Genomic DNA, 13761 nt, shown 5'->3' with positions numbered 1-13761 from the left:
GGGGCTCGGCTGTGGGCTTCTAGTGCGCGGGAACCAGATGAGGAGGCTCCAGGAGCCTGGGAGGGAAAGCAACCGGGGCGCCGTGCGACGGGACCTCCCGGCTGGCCTGTCCATGTGGAATAGCCCGGGGCAACTTGGAATGTCCCCCCTCCACGCGGTCCTCCAGAAAAGCCAGCGTGGGACACAGAGCAGCGGAAAGCAAATCATATCCACGGTGTCTCTGAGTGTTTGTCTTTAAAATTTATTGGTGTGGTTTCCCACGAGGGCTGCAAAGAACGGCGCGGACACGGTTCCTGGGCGAGAAGGTGCGTGGTCCCGAGCGTGCGCGGCAGCTACAGGAACCTAATCCCGGCTCCAAACTGGACACCGTCACATATCCTAAAAAAGCAAAGGGCAGACAATCAATGCTCAGCCCCGTCATCACAACGCCATCCCCGGCACGTCTCTTCCTGCCTCTAGCAAAAGCCGCCGTGGACTCGGCCACTCTAGGCGGCGCCCCACCTCTGGCCTCCTCTTCTGCTGCCCCATCCCGCCCGCGAGCCCTGCAGCCTCCTCCCCTGCGGCCTTAAGAACCAGCTTCCGGAGGCTAAAAACACAGTAACACGTGGGGACACAGATCCCCCTTCAGGTGGGGGCTCCCTCCCCACCTCCTTTCCGGTCCCCCAGTTCTGACCCAAGTGGCAAAAGGAAACGAAGGAGCCAAGGCAGAAATGTCATGAACAATAAAAGCCCTGTGGGGGAAATAGCTTTGTGTGGTTTCTAAGGCTGCCAGGCAAGGAGTAAGTTGTGAGAGACTTTCTGTGCAGAGCGGAGCGGTGACAAGAGAGGTGTCCTGGCTGGAAGGAAAACAGGTGGCTGTGGAAGGCACCTGCAAAGTATAGCACACAGTGGGATTGGGGAGGACGGAGAGGCACAGAGAGCAGGAGGACAGGAGGTAGAGATGGGAGGACAGAGAAGGAGGGGGCGGGGTGGACGGAGAAGGATGGGGCAGGGAGGACAGAGAAGGTGGCAGCAGGGAGGACAGAGAATGGGAGCAGGGAGGACGAAGGACGGAGCAGGGAGGACGGAGAAGGTGGGGGCAGGGAGGACGGAGAAGGTGGGGGCAGGGAGGACAGGGAGGTCGGGAGGACGCAGAGCAGGGAGGGTGCAGGAGGAGGAAGACGGAGCAGGAGAAATGAGGAGGAAGGAAAGGGCGCAGGGAGGGTGGAGAGCTCAGGCCGGCCCAGACCCTAGGCGGGTCCCGGGGCTAAAGACCACAGCAGCATCCGCAGCCCAGCAGGGGTGCCCCTGCCACTTCTCAGAACCTGCTCCTGACCCGGGAAAAGGAAGGGTGCAGAGGAGTCACGCTGCTCATGATCCTGTGACAAGCTGACGCTCTACAGGTTTTATTCTGTGGGTTTCCCCCACGTGCTGCTGACGAACCACCGAGCCCGCGTTCAGAGAGCAAGGAGGAAGAGGGGTGAGGCTCCTGTGCCAGCAGGAGGACGACAGCGGGCCCCTGTGCCCAGACACCAGGGCACCTGCAGGTTCCTGTCCCCATGAAGGCCTAGGCCATAGCCCGGCCACCCCTAGGAGTCCCCGGGCCGCAGCCAACACCCGTCCTGCTGACGCCACAGCAACGCAGGTGTGCGGCAGGCGGAGAAGCACCGTGCAGGGTGGAGGGCAGATTCCTGCCTGGCTGCGCCCCTCTGCCTGCCTGGAGGCTGTGCCCACGTCCTGCCACGGCGGCTGGACGTGCGACAGGGGGGCCTGGCCCGGGGCCATCAGCGCCAGGAGGCCTAAGCTTCAGGCTTAGTTAGGCCTGAATCCCAACAGCAGCTGACCGTGCATCTGCAGAACAGCGTTTGTGCGAGCTGGGGACAATGTCCAGAAAAACTGGACGGCCAGACTGGCTCCTTCAGGGGCGCCTGGCTGGCTCAGTCAGTGGAGCACGCGATCTTGATCTTGGGGGTTGTGAGTTCAAGCCCCACATTGGGGTAGAGATTACTTAAAAATTAAGAAAAAAAAATTGTTCCTACGTTGAAAGGAAACTTGATAATTTTGTTGGCATAACCCCTGTGCCCTTGCCCAGTCTCAGGGTTTACAGAGTATGAAAACCTGCAAGAAGTTTTTCTTTTTCGCCCCGTGAGTGAGTGAATAAAACCCCTGATCTATGAAGAGATTCGAGGCGGACCACTGTCCCCATCGCCAGGACCCCCCGCGGGACCGAGGGGCTCCGTGGCCAGCGGCATGAGGAGTGCCCCAGCCAGGACGGTGGCAGGCCCTCGGTGACTGGCAGCAAACCCCACCAATGTCCTCCGGCAGGCAAAGACCTACAGCTAAAGCCAGGGCTGTGTGTGTACAGGTTCTGCTCGAATCTATGACTTCTCTATTTTACACCACCGGGTCCGTAACAGGGGTCCATGCCTGCATCACTGCCCGTGCCGGGAAGAGCAGGCGCCCACCGAGAACACAACAGCGTGTCACAGTTATACGAGGCTGATGCCACTGAGACCGCGTCACCAAAACATGTGTCCTCCTGTCGTGGGTCCACCTCAGAGTTAGGTCATCTGGGTCTCCCCGGGGTCCCCTCCCTCCAGCAGGGTCCCAACAGGCCTGGCTGTGTGCACCCTGGAGCCCCTGCCAGCAGCCCCCTGCCTCCCGCTTCACACCACGACAGTCACCATAGGGGTCTCTGTGAGGGTCCCCCCGGCACCATCCCACTGCTGAGCCCTCAGACCTGAGCACGGCCCCTCGGCAGTCACACGGGGACACCAGGTGCCGGCCAGGGACCACGGCAGCAGACAAGGCAGACGAGGGCCAGAACTCACTAGCCTTGGGCGTGTGCCCGAAGTGAAAAGCCCAAAGAGGATGGAAGAGGGCAGCGGCTGGGACCAAGCAGCTCCCTCCCCGAACTCCCTTCTGCTCCTGCACAATGACAGTCGCTGGCATTCCGGGCTTATAAGCCTGGGCTGGGCTGCTCTGTGGCCTGGAGCACCCGTCCCCTGCAAGTCCCCAGCCTAGAAACCACCTCCCCTGGGAAGCACTCATACACCCTCCCCAGGCGAGATGAGTCTCTTTCTCATCTCCCGCTTCCTAGAGTGAGTGGCTCTCAGGAACCGCCTCGCTCACCCCTGCGCCTCCAGGGCCGCCGTCAGAGAGCCTGGACAAGAGAACACAGTCAGGTCTCAGACACCGGTGCCTGCCGTCAATCCCCCTCCGGCACAAAATGCAGCCCGCATTTCAGAGCTCTTTCCGCTCGTGGAAAGGTCTGAAATCCTAATCGGAGTGTGTCTGCGTTAAGAGTGGAGGGAATCCCCAGGCGAGTCTCACACACCTAACCCTGTTCTGCCACTGCCTGATTTCCGAAATGAAGATCAAATTCTCACAACGTCACCCGAACTTCACACAATTCCCAGTCTGATGGTGAAGCTTCAAACACAGCCGCGCACAGAGTCAAAGCAAGCCCCACATTCAGGGGTAACTAGGCGGACCCTGCGCGGGGGACGCCGGACACAAAACGCATCTGCGGCGAGCAGCACGGTCGGGGTCACAGAGCAGAGCCCGGCTGGAGGGGCAGGGGGGCTTCCTTGTGTTCTGGCCTTTAAACACCGCGTGCACGGCACGCTTCCCCCTCCCAGAGCAAGCCGCATCTGAAATTCGTCTCTGAAACAGATTCTTCCCGTTTAGAGAGAGCAGAGCTGACAGGTGAACGGAAGCAAGCGGACTCCGCAAGGACTCCGTGAATGGGGGAAAGACGCGGGGTCCGCAGCGTCCGCAGCGGGGCAGCGATCCTCGGACCACAGCGACATCCAGTGGCCTGGAACAACACTGCAGCCATGGGGACAGCAGACGCGGGCTGAGCTGAAGGACAGGAGGCCCACAGCCCCAGGGACATGCCCCAAGTCACATGGGCGGGGGGACACACAGGGACAGGGCAGGGCTGGGCCTGCAGCCCCATGTCTGCTGCTCTCTGGGAACCGGCTGAGAGCGGAGTAGTCAGTTCTCCGTGGTCGACGATCATTCCATGACAGACACGACAGCCTCGGCTGTAAAACCAGAGGCACTGTAGTTTTCTTTGTAATAAAAAATATTTAGGATGCATTTACTTACATAACTTGCACTAATACTGACACGGTTAACCCAAACGGATCAATCGTCGTGGAAACAGCCTGTACAATCTCTGAGACAGGAAAGTGTGTACAGAATTCAAGTCCGAGGAAGATCTTCCGAGAAGATAAGCACGGAGGAGATGACTTTTCTCTTTCCGCAGTTAACGCCCGACGCACAGAGAAAGCAGCGTGGGGCTGCGAGGAGCACTGCATTCCCACATCCAGGCTCTCAGGAGAAGGAGGTGCTGGTGCTGGTGCTGGGTGCTCGCGTGGTTTTGGTGCGGAGGCAAAGGCACAAGGTCCGGCCTCAGGCAGGCCTGGTCCTGCTGCTGAGCTGACCACGGACCCGCCGAGGCTGCCGTCCTTGTCTACGCGAGGGGACACCCTCCCCTGCACAGAGCAGCTGTGCGTCAAGGACTTAGCTGGGGCCTCACACGAGGCACGCGTTCAGTCAATGTGAATGATCGCCGTCTCTCCCCAGAACGCTGTAACTGCTCTCAGAAGGGACACGGGTTGGTCTCCCTCCGAGGGTGGCTGGTCCACAAGCATCAGCCTCCCTGAGGAGCACAACAGGAACGCGGTGTCTGCAGGTCACCCCGCACCCGGGAGGGTCTGCCTTTCCCAGAGCCCCCCATGGAGCCAGGGGCATGTTATGATTTGAGAAGCGCCTGCTCCTGGGACTTCGGCACCCACACCTGACTTCACCCTGGAGATACCCGCCCCTCTGGTGCTCCCACTTAACACCCAGTGGGGTGGGCCAGGGAGACCCACACTGTCTCCTGAGGTGGGAACACGGCCTCACAGAACACAGCCTGCCAAACTCTGCTCACTTACCGGGGACTGTAAACGTGTGCGGAATCTGCTACAAAGTTACCTAATGTGCAAACCTTGCTCTAGGAGAAAAATGCCCATTTCCACATTTCATTATCTCTGAAATCGGGAAATGACATCCCATCTGTGGCGCATCTGAAACACAGCCAGGGGCAGCCAATGCAGAAGCGGAGGGACAATGTCTCCGAAGGGAACGCGCTTGGCTTCCTTAGTGAAAAGGGCCCCAGTGAGTCCGCCAGGAGCCACAACACGAGCAGGCACCAACATCTACGGACAAAATGCCGTGCACGGTTCTAAGGGCTTCCCATGCGAGGGTTCATTCAGGTGTGGTCATGAGTGCCCATTCTCTGGGCAAGAAAACTGAGACGCAGAGGGTTTGAGTCACTCGCCCTGGGTCACACAGCCACAGAGCGGCTGAGCTGAGACACCGCGTGGACAGCTGGACTTCCGCACAGACAGTCCGTGAACCCAGACCCTTTTCAGCTCTGGCTCTGTGCGGAGAACAGGCGAGGGGTGAAGGGGAGTCAAAGGCGATCAGAGTAGCAGCTGGGGGCGGTGGCGTGGACGTCACTGGGAGCCAGGGCAGCCTGGCGGCCAGAATCAGCCTCCTGGCTAGAAAGAGGGGCACGTGCCAGGGACTGCGTCACCCTAAGAATTCTGGACGACAGATTCCCGAGCCGCACCTAAGAGCTGGTGCTTCCTTAAAAGCCCGCTGAAGCAGCCACCCGGTAAAAGGCACCACCACCTACCACACCGAAGCAGGAGACGGCGGGAGGAGAAGCACCATTCTTCTTTCAGTGAGGACAAACTCCAACGTCACGCTTGAGACTCGGGCTGTGACTCAGCCAGCACCACGGCTTGGTGGCCACGTAAGTGTAGACAGAACGCCAAAAGGAAAGAAATACAGCCTACAGCCCCGAATGCATTAGCGTGAAAATAATGAGGGAGAATACAGACACTGCGAACGGGCAGAAAGCTGACGTGCCCCCAGAACTCGCACATGAAAGCCCTGACCATGAGACAGTATTCAGAGGTAAGGCCTCTAGGGGTCCTTATCAGAAGAGACATCGGAGAGCTAGCTCGCTCTCTCTTCGCCAGGTAAGGATACGGAAAGAAGCCGGGAAGAGAGCCCTCACCAGGAACCGAACTGGCCGGGACCCTGGTCCCGGACTTGGAGCCTCCAGAACTGTGAGACACACACACGTCTGCAGGTCAGGCCCCCAGTGTGCGGTGTTCTGTTAGGGCGGCCCCACATGATACGGACTGAGACACTGCTTCTACATTTCTCAAAATGTATACAACGGATGCCAGATAAACCAAGAAATGGAATTTCTGTAACTGTAAATGACCTCAGGCCATATTTCACAAATCTTGCTCAGTAAGAGGACTGGGGGAGAAAGGCCAGGCTGGCAGGTTCCTCTGCTCCCAAGAGAAGGCTCTGGGGAATGAGACCTTTGTGGCCAGGAGCAAAGCCTTGTCCCCTCCAACTCTGAGTTCCTGGCCTGTAAAGTCACCCACCAGAAATACCTCATTCCATTTTTAACAAGCAGGATCCATCTAATGCCTCCTCGATTCCTCCGACCGGACCTGGGGAGGGGCCCCCATGACTTGGCGACAGTGAGTGCAACGAGAATGAGGTAGGGGAACACATCACATTTTTCCTCCAAACTGGATGGAGAAAAACCCAACGGAGAACAATGTGCTTTCATGATTTTGCAGACTACTCTGTTTCTCCTCCAACCTGGATTCTTAAAGCCACCGATAAAACGATTAACCATGTCTACAACAAAACGGAATTGCTAGACGGTGCAATGCACCTGGGAGAAGAACCCCGAGCACCTACCTGTCCCCCTTCTGCACTCCCATGGGGACACAGTAATTCAGCTCCAGCCGGGCAATATTGCCGAGCCTGAGGACGATCCCGGCACCGTAAGACCAGCGGATGCACTCGGCCAGCTTCCGGATGTGAGCCTTCGGGCCCTCCCCTGGAGAGAGAGAAGAGGATGTGACCAAGAGTGTGGAGCCTCTCGCAGAGCTGTCCTCACACAAGCCCTGGCTCTCCGCCTTGCTGTGTGGCCTTCGGGGGCATTTAAAGCCGGGCCTGGACATTCAAGGAGAATCCATGAAGGGGGATTAGGACCGAAATCAAGGGAGGGCTGGGGAGCTGACTTCCCACTCAGTGCGCCAGAAGCCATCTCTGGGCCTGGCCCATTCTGTCCCCGCTGCCTAGAATGGCATTTCCCCTGCATCTGGCCACCCGGGAAGCCCCGCTCCATGCCTCAGGCTAGGGCCCTCGTCTTTTGCACAGCACTCCAGATACCTCTTCAAGTCCCCCTGGCTGGAAGCGTCGGCCGTGACTCTCCTCCAGCCCCGAGCTCCTTGAGGGAGAGGCAAACCCAACTCAGCTCAGGGGTCATAATGGCCAACGGAGAGCAGGCGGCCCAGACAGACACGTCTGCCATGTGAGCGAGTAAGCAGATTTTGCAAGACCACCTCTGATGGCGCTTTCTCATGTGTGTTTCATTCAACAACTTTGCTCCCCTTATCAGGTGCTGTCGGAGAAAGGGAGGCCCATTCTCTGATCGTAACGACACCGTCATCTAACCAGCAGGCAGCTGCTCGGGCGCCGCGCTGGGGACACGAGGCCAAGAGTGCCGGATGGTGTCGGGGCAGCCCAGGCCTTACCGTAGTTGAGGTTGCACAGGTTGCCGGCATTGAGGAAGAAGTGCGTTCTGAACAGCTCCCCGAAGCCGCCCTGGCCGGGCCGGAAGGGCAGGGGCGTGTACACGTGCAGGCCGCCGGCCCAGTACGCCTCTCCGCCCAGGTAGTCGCCTAGTCAGGGAACAGGTGCAGAATAAGACAGAGGCTCGTGGATTTGGAACCACAAGCGAGTCCAACACGCTCTACCAGTGAGACGCGGGCCGTGAGTGGATCACACCCTGCCCGGGCTCCGCGAGGGGGGGCCGTCTAACTCCTGGGATCAGCCTCACTTTGAAGTCTTTCTTTTTCACCTGGCTTGTTTTATAAACTTTCACTGGAAAGAAAAATGCTAGTGTAGCTTGTAAAAGAAGGACGTCAGAAACTTATCAGGACTGTAAAACGGCTGGGATGAAACAGGTGAGCTCACGGACGTCCCCCTGTCCACGACTGCGGAGGACCAGATTGCGGCCGCCTGGCCGAGCAGATGGCCTCCTCCGCAACCACTTCAGGGCCACCAGACAGGAGGCAGCACGCAGAATGGCCTCTGCAGTTTCTGGAAAGCTCTGTAAACACTACTCATCAAAAAGGCACAGAATGTCTACTGCCCCCCGGTAAGGAAGCAGCGCCCGCCTCAATGTGTCCAGGGAAAAGGCTCGTTTTTGAAAGTTCAGGACCACCAGGGTTTATCTATTTTTGCACAAGGTTACTTTTTGACAAAATTCAATGAGACTATCTGCTGAGAGTACGTAAATGAATTATTTCTTTAAAAAATGCTCCTGTGTGGTCCATTTTAACTATGAATAGCAATGACGTTGAAGCAACAAGAAAATAAAATAGCCCTGAATATTTTGTACTTTGTTGCAAAATACTATTTACAAAGTGTCTTTGTATTCGCTAATACAAACTGATGGCTCATAAGGAAGAAAAGTGCGTTTTCTCCACGACTGACCCCAAGGAATAACCTGCTTGCTGACCTCAAGGCCAGCTGCCCCCGCAGTCCCTGTTTTAGTACCAAAGCTCTAGAGGGAGTAAAAATGGACAAGTAACAGGAGGTCAACTGTGTTTGCTTTTCATTTCCCAGGAACCACAGACCTCTTAAATAACCTTATTAAATAAGATAATTATTTTACTCTGGTCATGAAAGCAATACACTCACTGTAGAAAATCTGGTAAGTGAAGGAAAGTAGAAAAAAAGGAAAGTATCCTTCAATTTCTCCCATTCGGAGATTGTCAGCTACCATCCTGGTGCCTTTCATCCAGTGGAGTGTGATGATAACTGAGAATAAAAAAGTGTGAGTCATCGCATACGTACATACATGGATATACACTCTAGTCCTGCTTTAAAGAAGCTGGTTTAATAGCTTCCTATGTCATAAACACCGTCATCTAATATCTTCTATTGTTTGGAAATGTGATTTGAATTTTCTTTTAAAGATTTTATTCATTTATTTGTCAGAGAGAGAGAGACCAAGCACAAGCAGGGGGAGCAGCAGGCAGAGGGGGAAGCAGGCTCCCTGCTGAGCAAGAAGCCCAATGTAGAACTCCATCCCAGGACCCCGGGATCATGACCCGAGCCGAAGGCAGACGCTAGAACCGACTGAGCCACCCAGGTGTCCCTGGAAGTGTGACCGAGATGCCTGAATCATTCCACGGGTACCACACTTTCCTAATCCTGTCTACTGTCACATTGGTGTCTAATTTTTTGTGTGCGTTCATCAGTCTGTCATAATTCTCCTTGCACACACACATTTAAAACCTTGCCCTGCGGTATAATCTACATACGGAAAAGCACGCACGTCCTAAGTACACTGCTCGGTACACTTCCCTACACAGACCACACATCTGCACAGCGAGCACCCAGACTGAGACTCGGGCACACGCAGCCCCACAGGCTCTGCTCTCCTCTGCTAACCCTCCCCTCGTGGCCAGCAGCACGGATCATTCTCGCCCGTCTCAAAACTTCATGTGGGCCCAGTCACACCTGACGGCCTCCTCTGGGGCTGGCCTTGCTGTTGCTGGTCCTACACGTTTCTGACGCACGTTGTGCCATGTCAGCCCGCGGCTTCTACCTCATTCACCCGCTCACTACGGAACAGTCCACGGTGTGAAGATGCCGCTATTTATTGCCCGTTCTAGGCTGATGGGCCTTTGGGTTTCTAGCTTTCAGCCTGGAGCTGTGTTATTGTGCTCAGTATTTCAGGCTCCGACACACGGTCAAACTGCTTCCACGAAAAGGGATGTAATTTATGCTCCTGCCCGTAGTGTCTTACCGACGGCCTAGCACGGTACTAAGTGGACCATCGTCGCGTTTTAATTTTCAGGCACGTGGCAGACTCCTACTCCTAACACTTCCACATAGTCACTGTATACTACTTCCTTACAAGGAAAAAAGAAACAAAACTATCCCTAAGACGTTACTTCTCTTAAAAAGTTAATGACATACTAAAAAAAGCACTCTAAAAACAAATGACAAAAAATGTGTGTTACGTACAAAAATTTATGCACCGGGCAGTCATTATGAAGTGGAGCCAACAGTGATGTTCAAAAAAATAGGTCAGAAAATCAGGGTAGGATCTTTATAATGGAATGGCGTGCAAACATTTAAATGATGTTCTGGAAGATTTTAAGAACATGTGGAAATGCCTCGGATAGAATGCGAGTGTCAGAAAGGGATCCAGGAAACAGGGATGACTGAAACCAGGCTTTCCAGAGAACAACATAAAGCTTTAAAACCTTGCAAACCCTTTGATCTAGGGATCCCGCATCTAGAACGTTACGTTATAAAGTAAAACTGAGAGATGAACACAGGTTATTCAGAAACACTGTTTGATAATCATAAGGAAAGAGAAAGCCTAAATGTCAGACACTTGGTATTCGGCTTAAGAAGATGCCACTTTGGCAACAAGATGAAACATGTAGCCATGGAAAATGACAGAATTTTTCTCTCTCCCATTCACTGCTGGCAGGAATGCACAACGGTAGGGCCATTTTGGAAGACGGCCTGGCAATTCCTACAAAGATCATACAACTTTATCATGCGATCCAGCAACCACTCTAACTTCCAGTTCCCCAAATGAGCTGAAACTTTATGTCCAAACAAAAACTTGCACGTGAATATTTGTGTCAGCCTTACTCGTGACTGCCAAAAACTGGATGTCCACAACCGAGACGGCCTTCCCTGGGAGGTGAATGGGTAAGCAGAGAGCAGCACAGTCACGCGACGGAGTGTCGTTCAGCGATTCTAGAAACAGGAGCCCTCCTGCTGACATGTGAGGACGACCTTACACGCCTGCTGCTCAGGGAGGCCATCTGAAAGGGGCACATACTGTAGGGTTCCAGCTATGTGATACTCTGGCAAAGGCAGGACCAAAGGAGAGGAAGCAGCTCGGGGTTGTCAGGCAGGGGGCGGGAGGGAGGATCCATGGAGCACGGCGGGCAGGGCAGCCGGAGAATTGGGAAGGTGCTGGCATGGCGGGTCCGGGCCGCATGGAACCGCAGAGCACAGAGAGCCCGAGCAGGAACCGTGGGTGCGCTCAGTAGTCACACGCCGATACCGGCTCACAGCGGCAACGAGCGGGCCTAACGCAAGACGCCGATCATGGAGGACACTCGGGAGGCGTCCACGGAAACTCGGGTGATTTTGGCCCAGCTTTTCTGTACACCTACAGCTGCTCTCACCACCCATCTGTTAATCCAGCAAAATTACAGGAGCTCAAGAAGACGAAATAAATGGTCATTAAAGATGATGGAGCACTCAATCCCGTAAAAATCTCTGTCGTGTGCGTTACTGAGGACGGTGGGAGAAGCAGGTCAGGACGCAGCCGGGAAGGTACCAAACTCGAGCGCAGAGGCGAGCCTGCTTAAACAGCAAACGCTCCCGCACTGCTGTCGCCGGGCAGTGAGGTCACGGGTCGGAGCCGGGCACTCTTTGCCTGGATCTATTTTTTTCATTTTTCTACAGTTCCCTCGACAGGTATCTGTCCACGCCTGCTATGTGGTAAGTGCGGCCTTCGGTGCCGATTCCGTGGGGCTGAAACGCGACGTCTGCCGCTGCGGTAACTGAAACACGCACAGCTACCCCGGACTAGGACACTGGGAAGCAGGCAAGCGCACTTACACACGAGCTTTCCATCAGCCTGCTTCTGCAGATGTGTTTTCTCCTTCTGGTTTTTTTAACCACACTTTCTTCTCCCAGCCCCCGCATCATGAGAACACAGTATGACCCGCACAACCTACAAAATCCGTGTTTACTGTTTATGTTACTGGTGAGGCTTCTGGTAGGCGCCCCTGACCTTCTCCCCACTCTGCTGTGCAAGGGTCTAGGGTCCACACTTTCACAAATGAGATGTGACCCTCATCTCGGCATGGCGGGCTTTTGGGGAAAGACTCACCTTCGCTCTGTGGCCCCACGCTGTGCATGCTAAACCCGCGCACACTGGTCGGTCCTCCGAGGTAAAACCTACAATGGAATGGCAGAGGTCAGAAGAAAGCCACCAGGTGGAAACTACAAAATACGGTGAAAGTGCAGAAAACACACGAGTGAGGTTCATGTTTGGTACTGGGCTGTCGCCGACACTGTCCCACAGCAGAACTTTTAAGGACTGGGAGGAGGCATTGGAGTAAGGGGACTTTCATAAAAATCTAAACCACAATCTAAACACTTCAAGCTTCTGGGGATGTAAGTGACAGAAAAGACACAACTAAAGACGCTTCTTTAGAAAAGAGGGACATGCGGACTGTCTACTACAAAGGAGGATTATCCACTGTCCGTGAGAATTCATTATGTAACAGCTCTGTTATAAAACGGCCTCCGATGTGTTCACACGCAATGTTAAGTTAAAAAAAGACAAGATAAAAATTATTTAACAGTATGATTCTGATTTTACAAAAAGAGGAAAATAATACTAGAAGAAAACAGACCAAAATAGAATTACTGTTACTCTAAATGTTTTTTTTTGTATTTTCTACAGTGAGCATATAATTAGAAAAAAATATTACAATTAAAAAATGAATTCCTTGTGTATTCCTAATGGACTGGGTTATCACACTCTCAAGAAGGGTATGTGAACAAAATTAAAGGCATAAACTAACAATTACTTAGAAAGCCCATCCCCTTTCTGTGAAACCTAACACCTTACTGGAAGTCGACCCTAGGCCATGCTGAGTACTAAATAATGAAGTCAAATGACAAGGGAAGTGGTGTGTACTTTCCAGTGGGGCTGCCCCCCAGCGGTGCCCCTGGCTGATGCCACAGCTGGCTGCAGGGAGCAGTCCACGCTCCCGCAACAGTGCGGGGGGGAATAGGGCACTATTTCTCCCATTTTCTAACCACATAAAGCCTCGACGAATGTATTCGTCTGAACCCGAGTTTAAAAGTCTATAAATGTGTTTTTAACATTTGGGATTTCGAAGCGATGCCTTTCTGAACGCCCCGTTAACATTATGGAAACAAACAGCAAGCTCCATTTACTTTTTTAAAAAAATGATAAATCACACAATATTCTTTGGAAGTGATTAAAATGATCCAGGAAGCCAAAAAGAAGTCCTCGCCCCCTTCCCTCATCGGCCCACCGCCTGCCCATCTCCAGAATGGACGGCTATCACTGGGTTGGTGGCCGACCTTCTAGACCCCTCGGTGCCATCCACGCAAACACAGACACGCGCAGGGGCGTTTCTGCCAGGTGCAAAAGCAATTCGCTCAACGTGAGCACGTGACAGTTTTAACTCGTAGACGTCTACCTTGTTCTCGCTCATCATTACAGTCTCTCTGAATGCCTGTGTTTGAATTTAATAACCCTGTGTCAGCAGTTTTCAAATTCCTGCTCTTCTCGACAGTGCTACAATGGACATCCTTGTACATGAACCTCTGTGTGTTTATAAATGTATTTCTGCAAATTAAATTCTTCGAGGTAAAAGTGTTAGATCCTAGAACTTAAAAACTAAACATTTTTACACTTACAAACCATCTCCCATGAATGAGGCTAAACTAAACTAGTTTAGTTTAAACTAAAACATTTTAATTAATGCAAGGTTAAAAGAAAAAGTTTCTTGCCCTCAAGAACAATTATTAGTATTTCAAAGCCAACAAACACGATTTCATCCTCTCCTGATAAGAGCATAAATTACTATAGGTTTTCTA

General features: G+C 53.6%; 1 protein-coding gene across 1 annotated transcript in view; it reads right to left on the bottom strand.

Annotated features, from left to right (window-relative positions):
- Positions 1–219: 219 nt before the first annotated feature.
- Positions 220–13761, bottom strand: part of SAMM50 (SAMM50 sorting and assembly machinery component) — a 34603-nt gene continuing 21061 nt past the window's right edge. The window contains 4 exon segments of the mRNA XM_047741568.1: positions 220–378; positions 6766–6907; positions 7608–7754; positions 12014–12081. Of these exon segments, the coding sequence (XP_047597524.1) occupies positions 333–378; positions 6766–6907; positions 7608–7754; positions 12014–12081 (403 nt within the window). The 3' untranslated portion in view covers positions 220–332.

This window comes from Lutra lutra, chromosome 8, assembly GCF_902655055.1.
Source record: "Lutra lutra chromosome 8, mLutLut1.2, whole genome shotgun sequence".
Classification (NCBI taxonomy): domain Eukaryota; kingdom Metazoa; phylum Chordata; class Mammalia; order Carnivora; family Mustelidae; genus Lutra; species Lutra lutra.
Note: the sequence above shows the minus strand (reverse complement) of the source record. Positions and strands in the feature narration are given on the sequence as shown.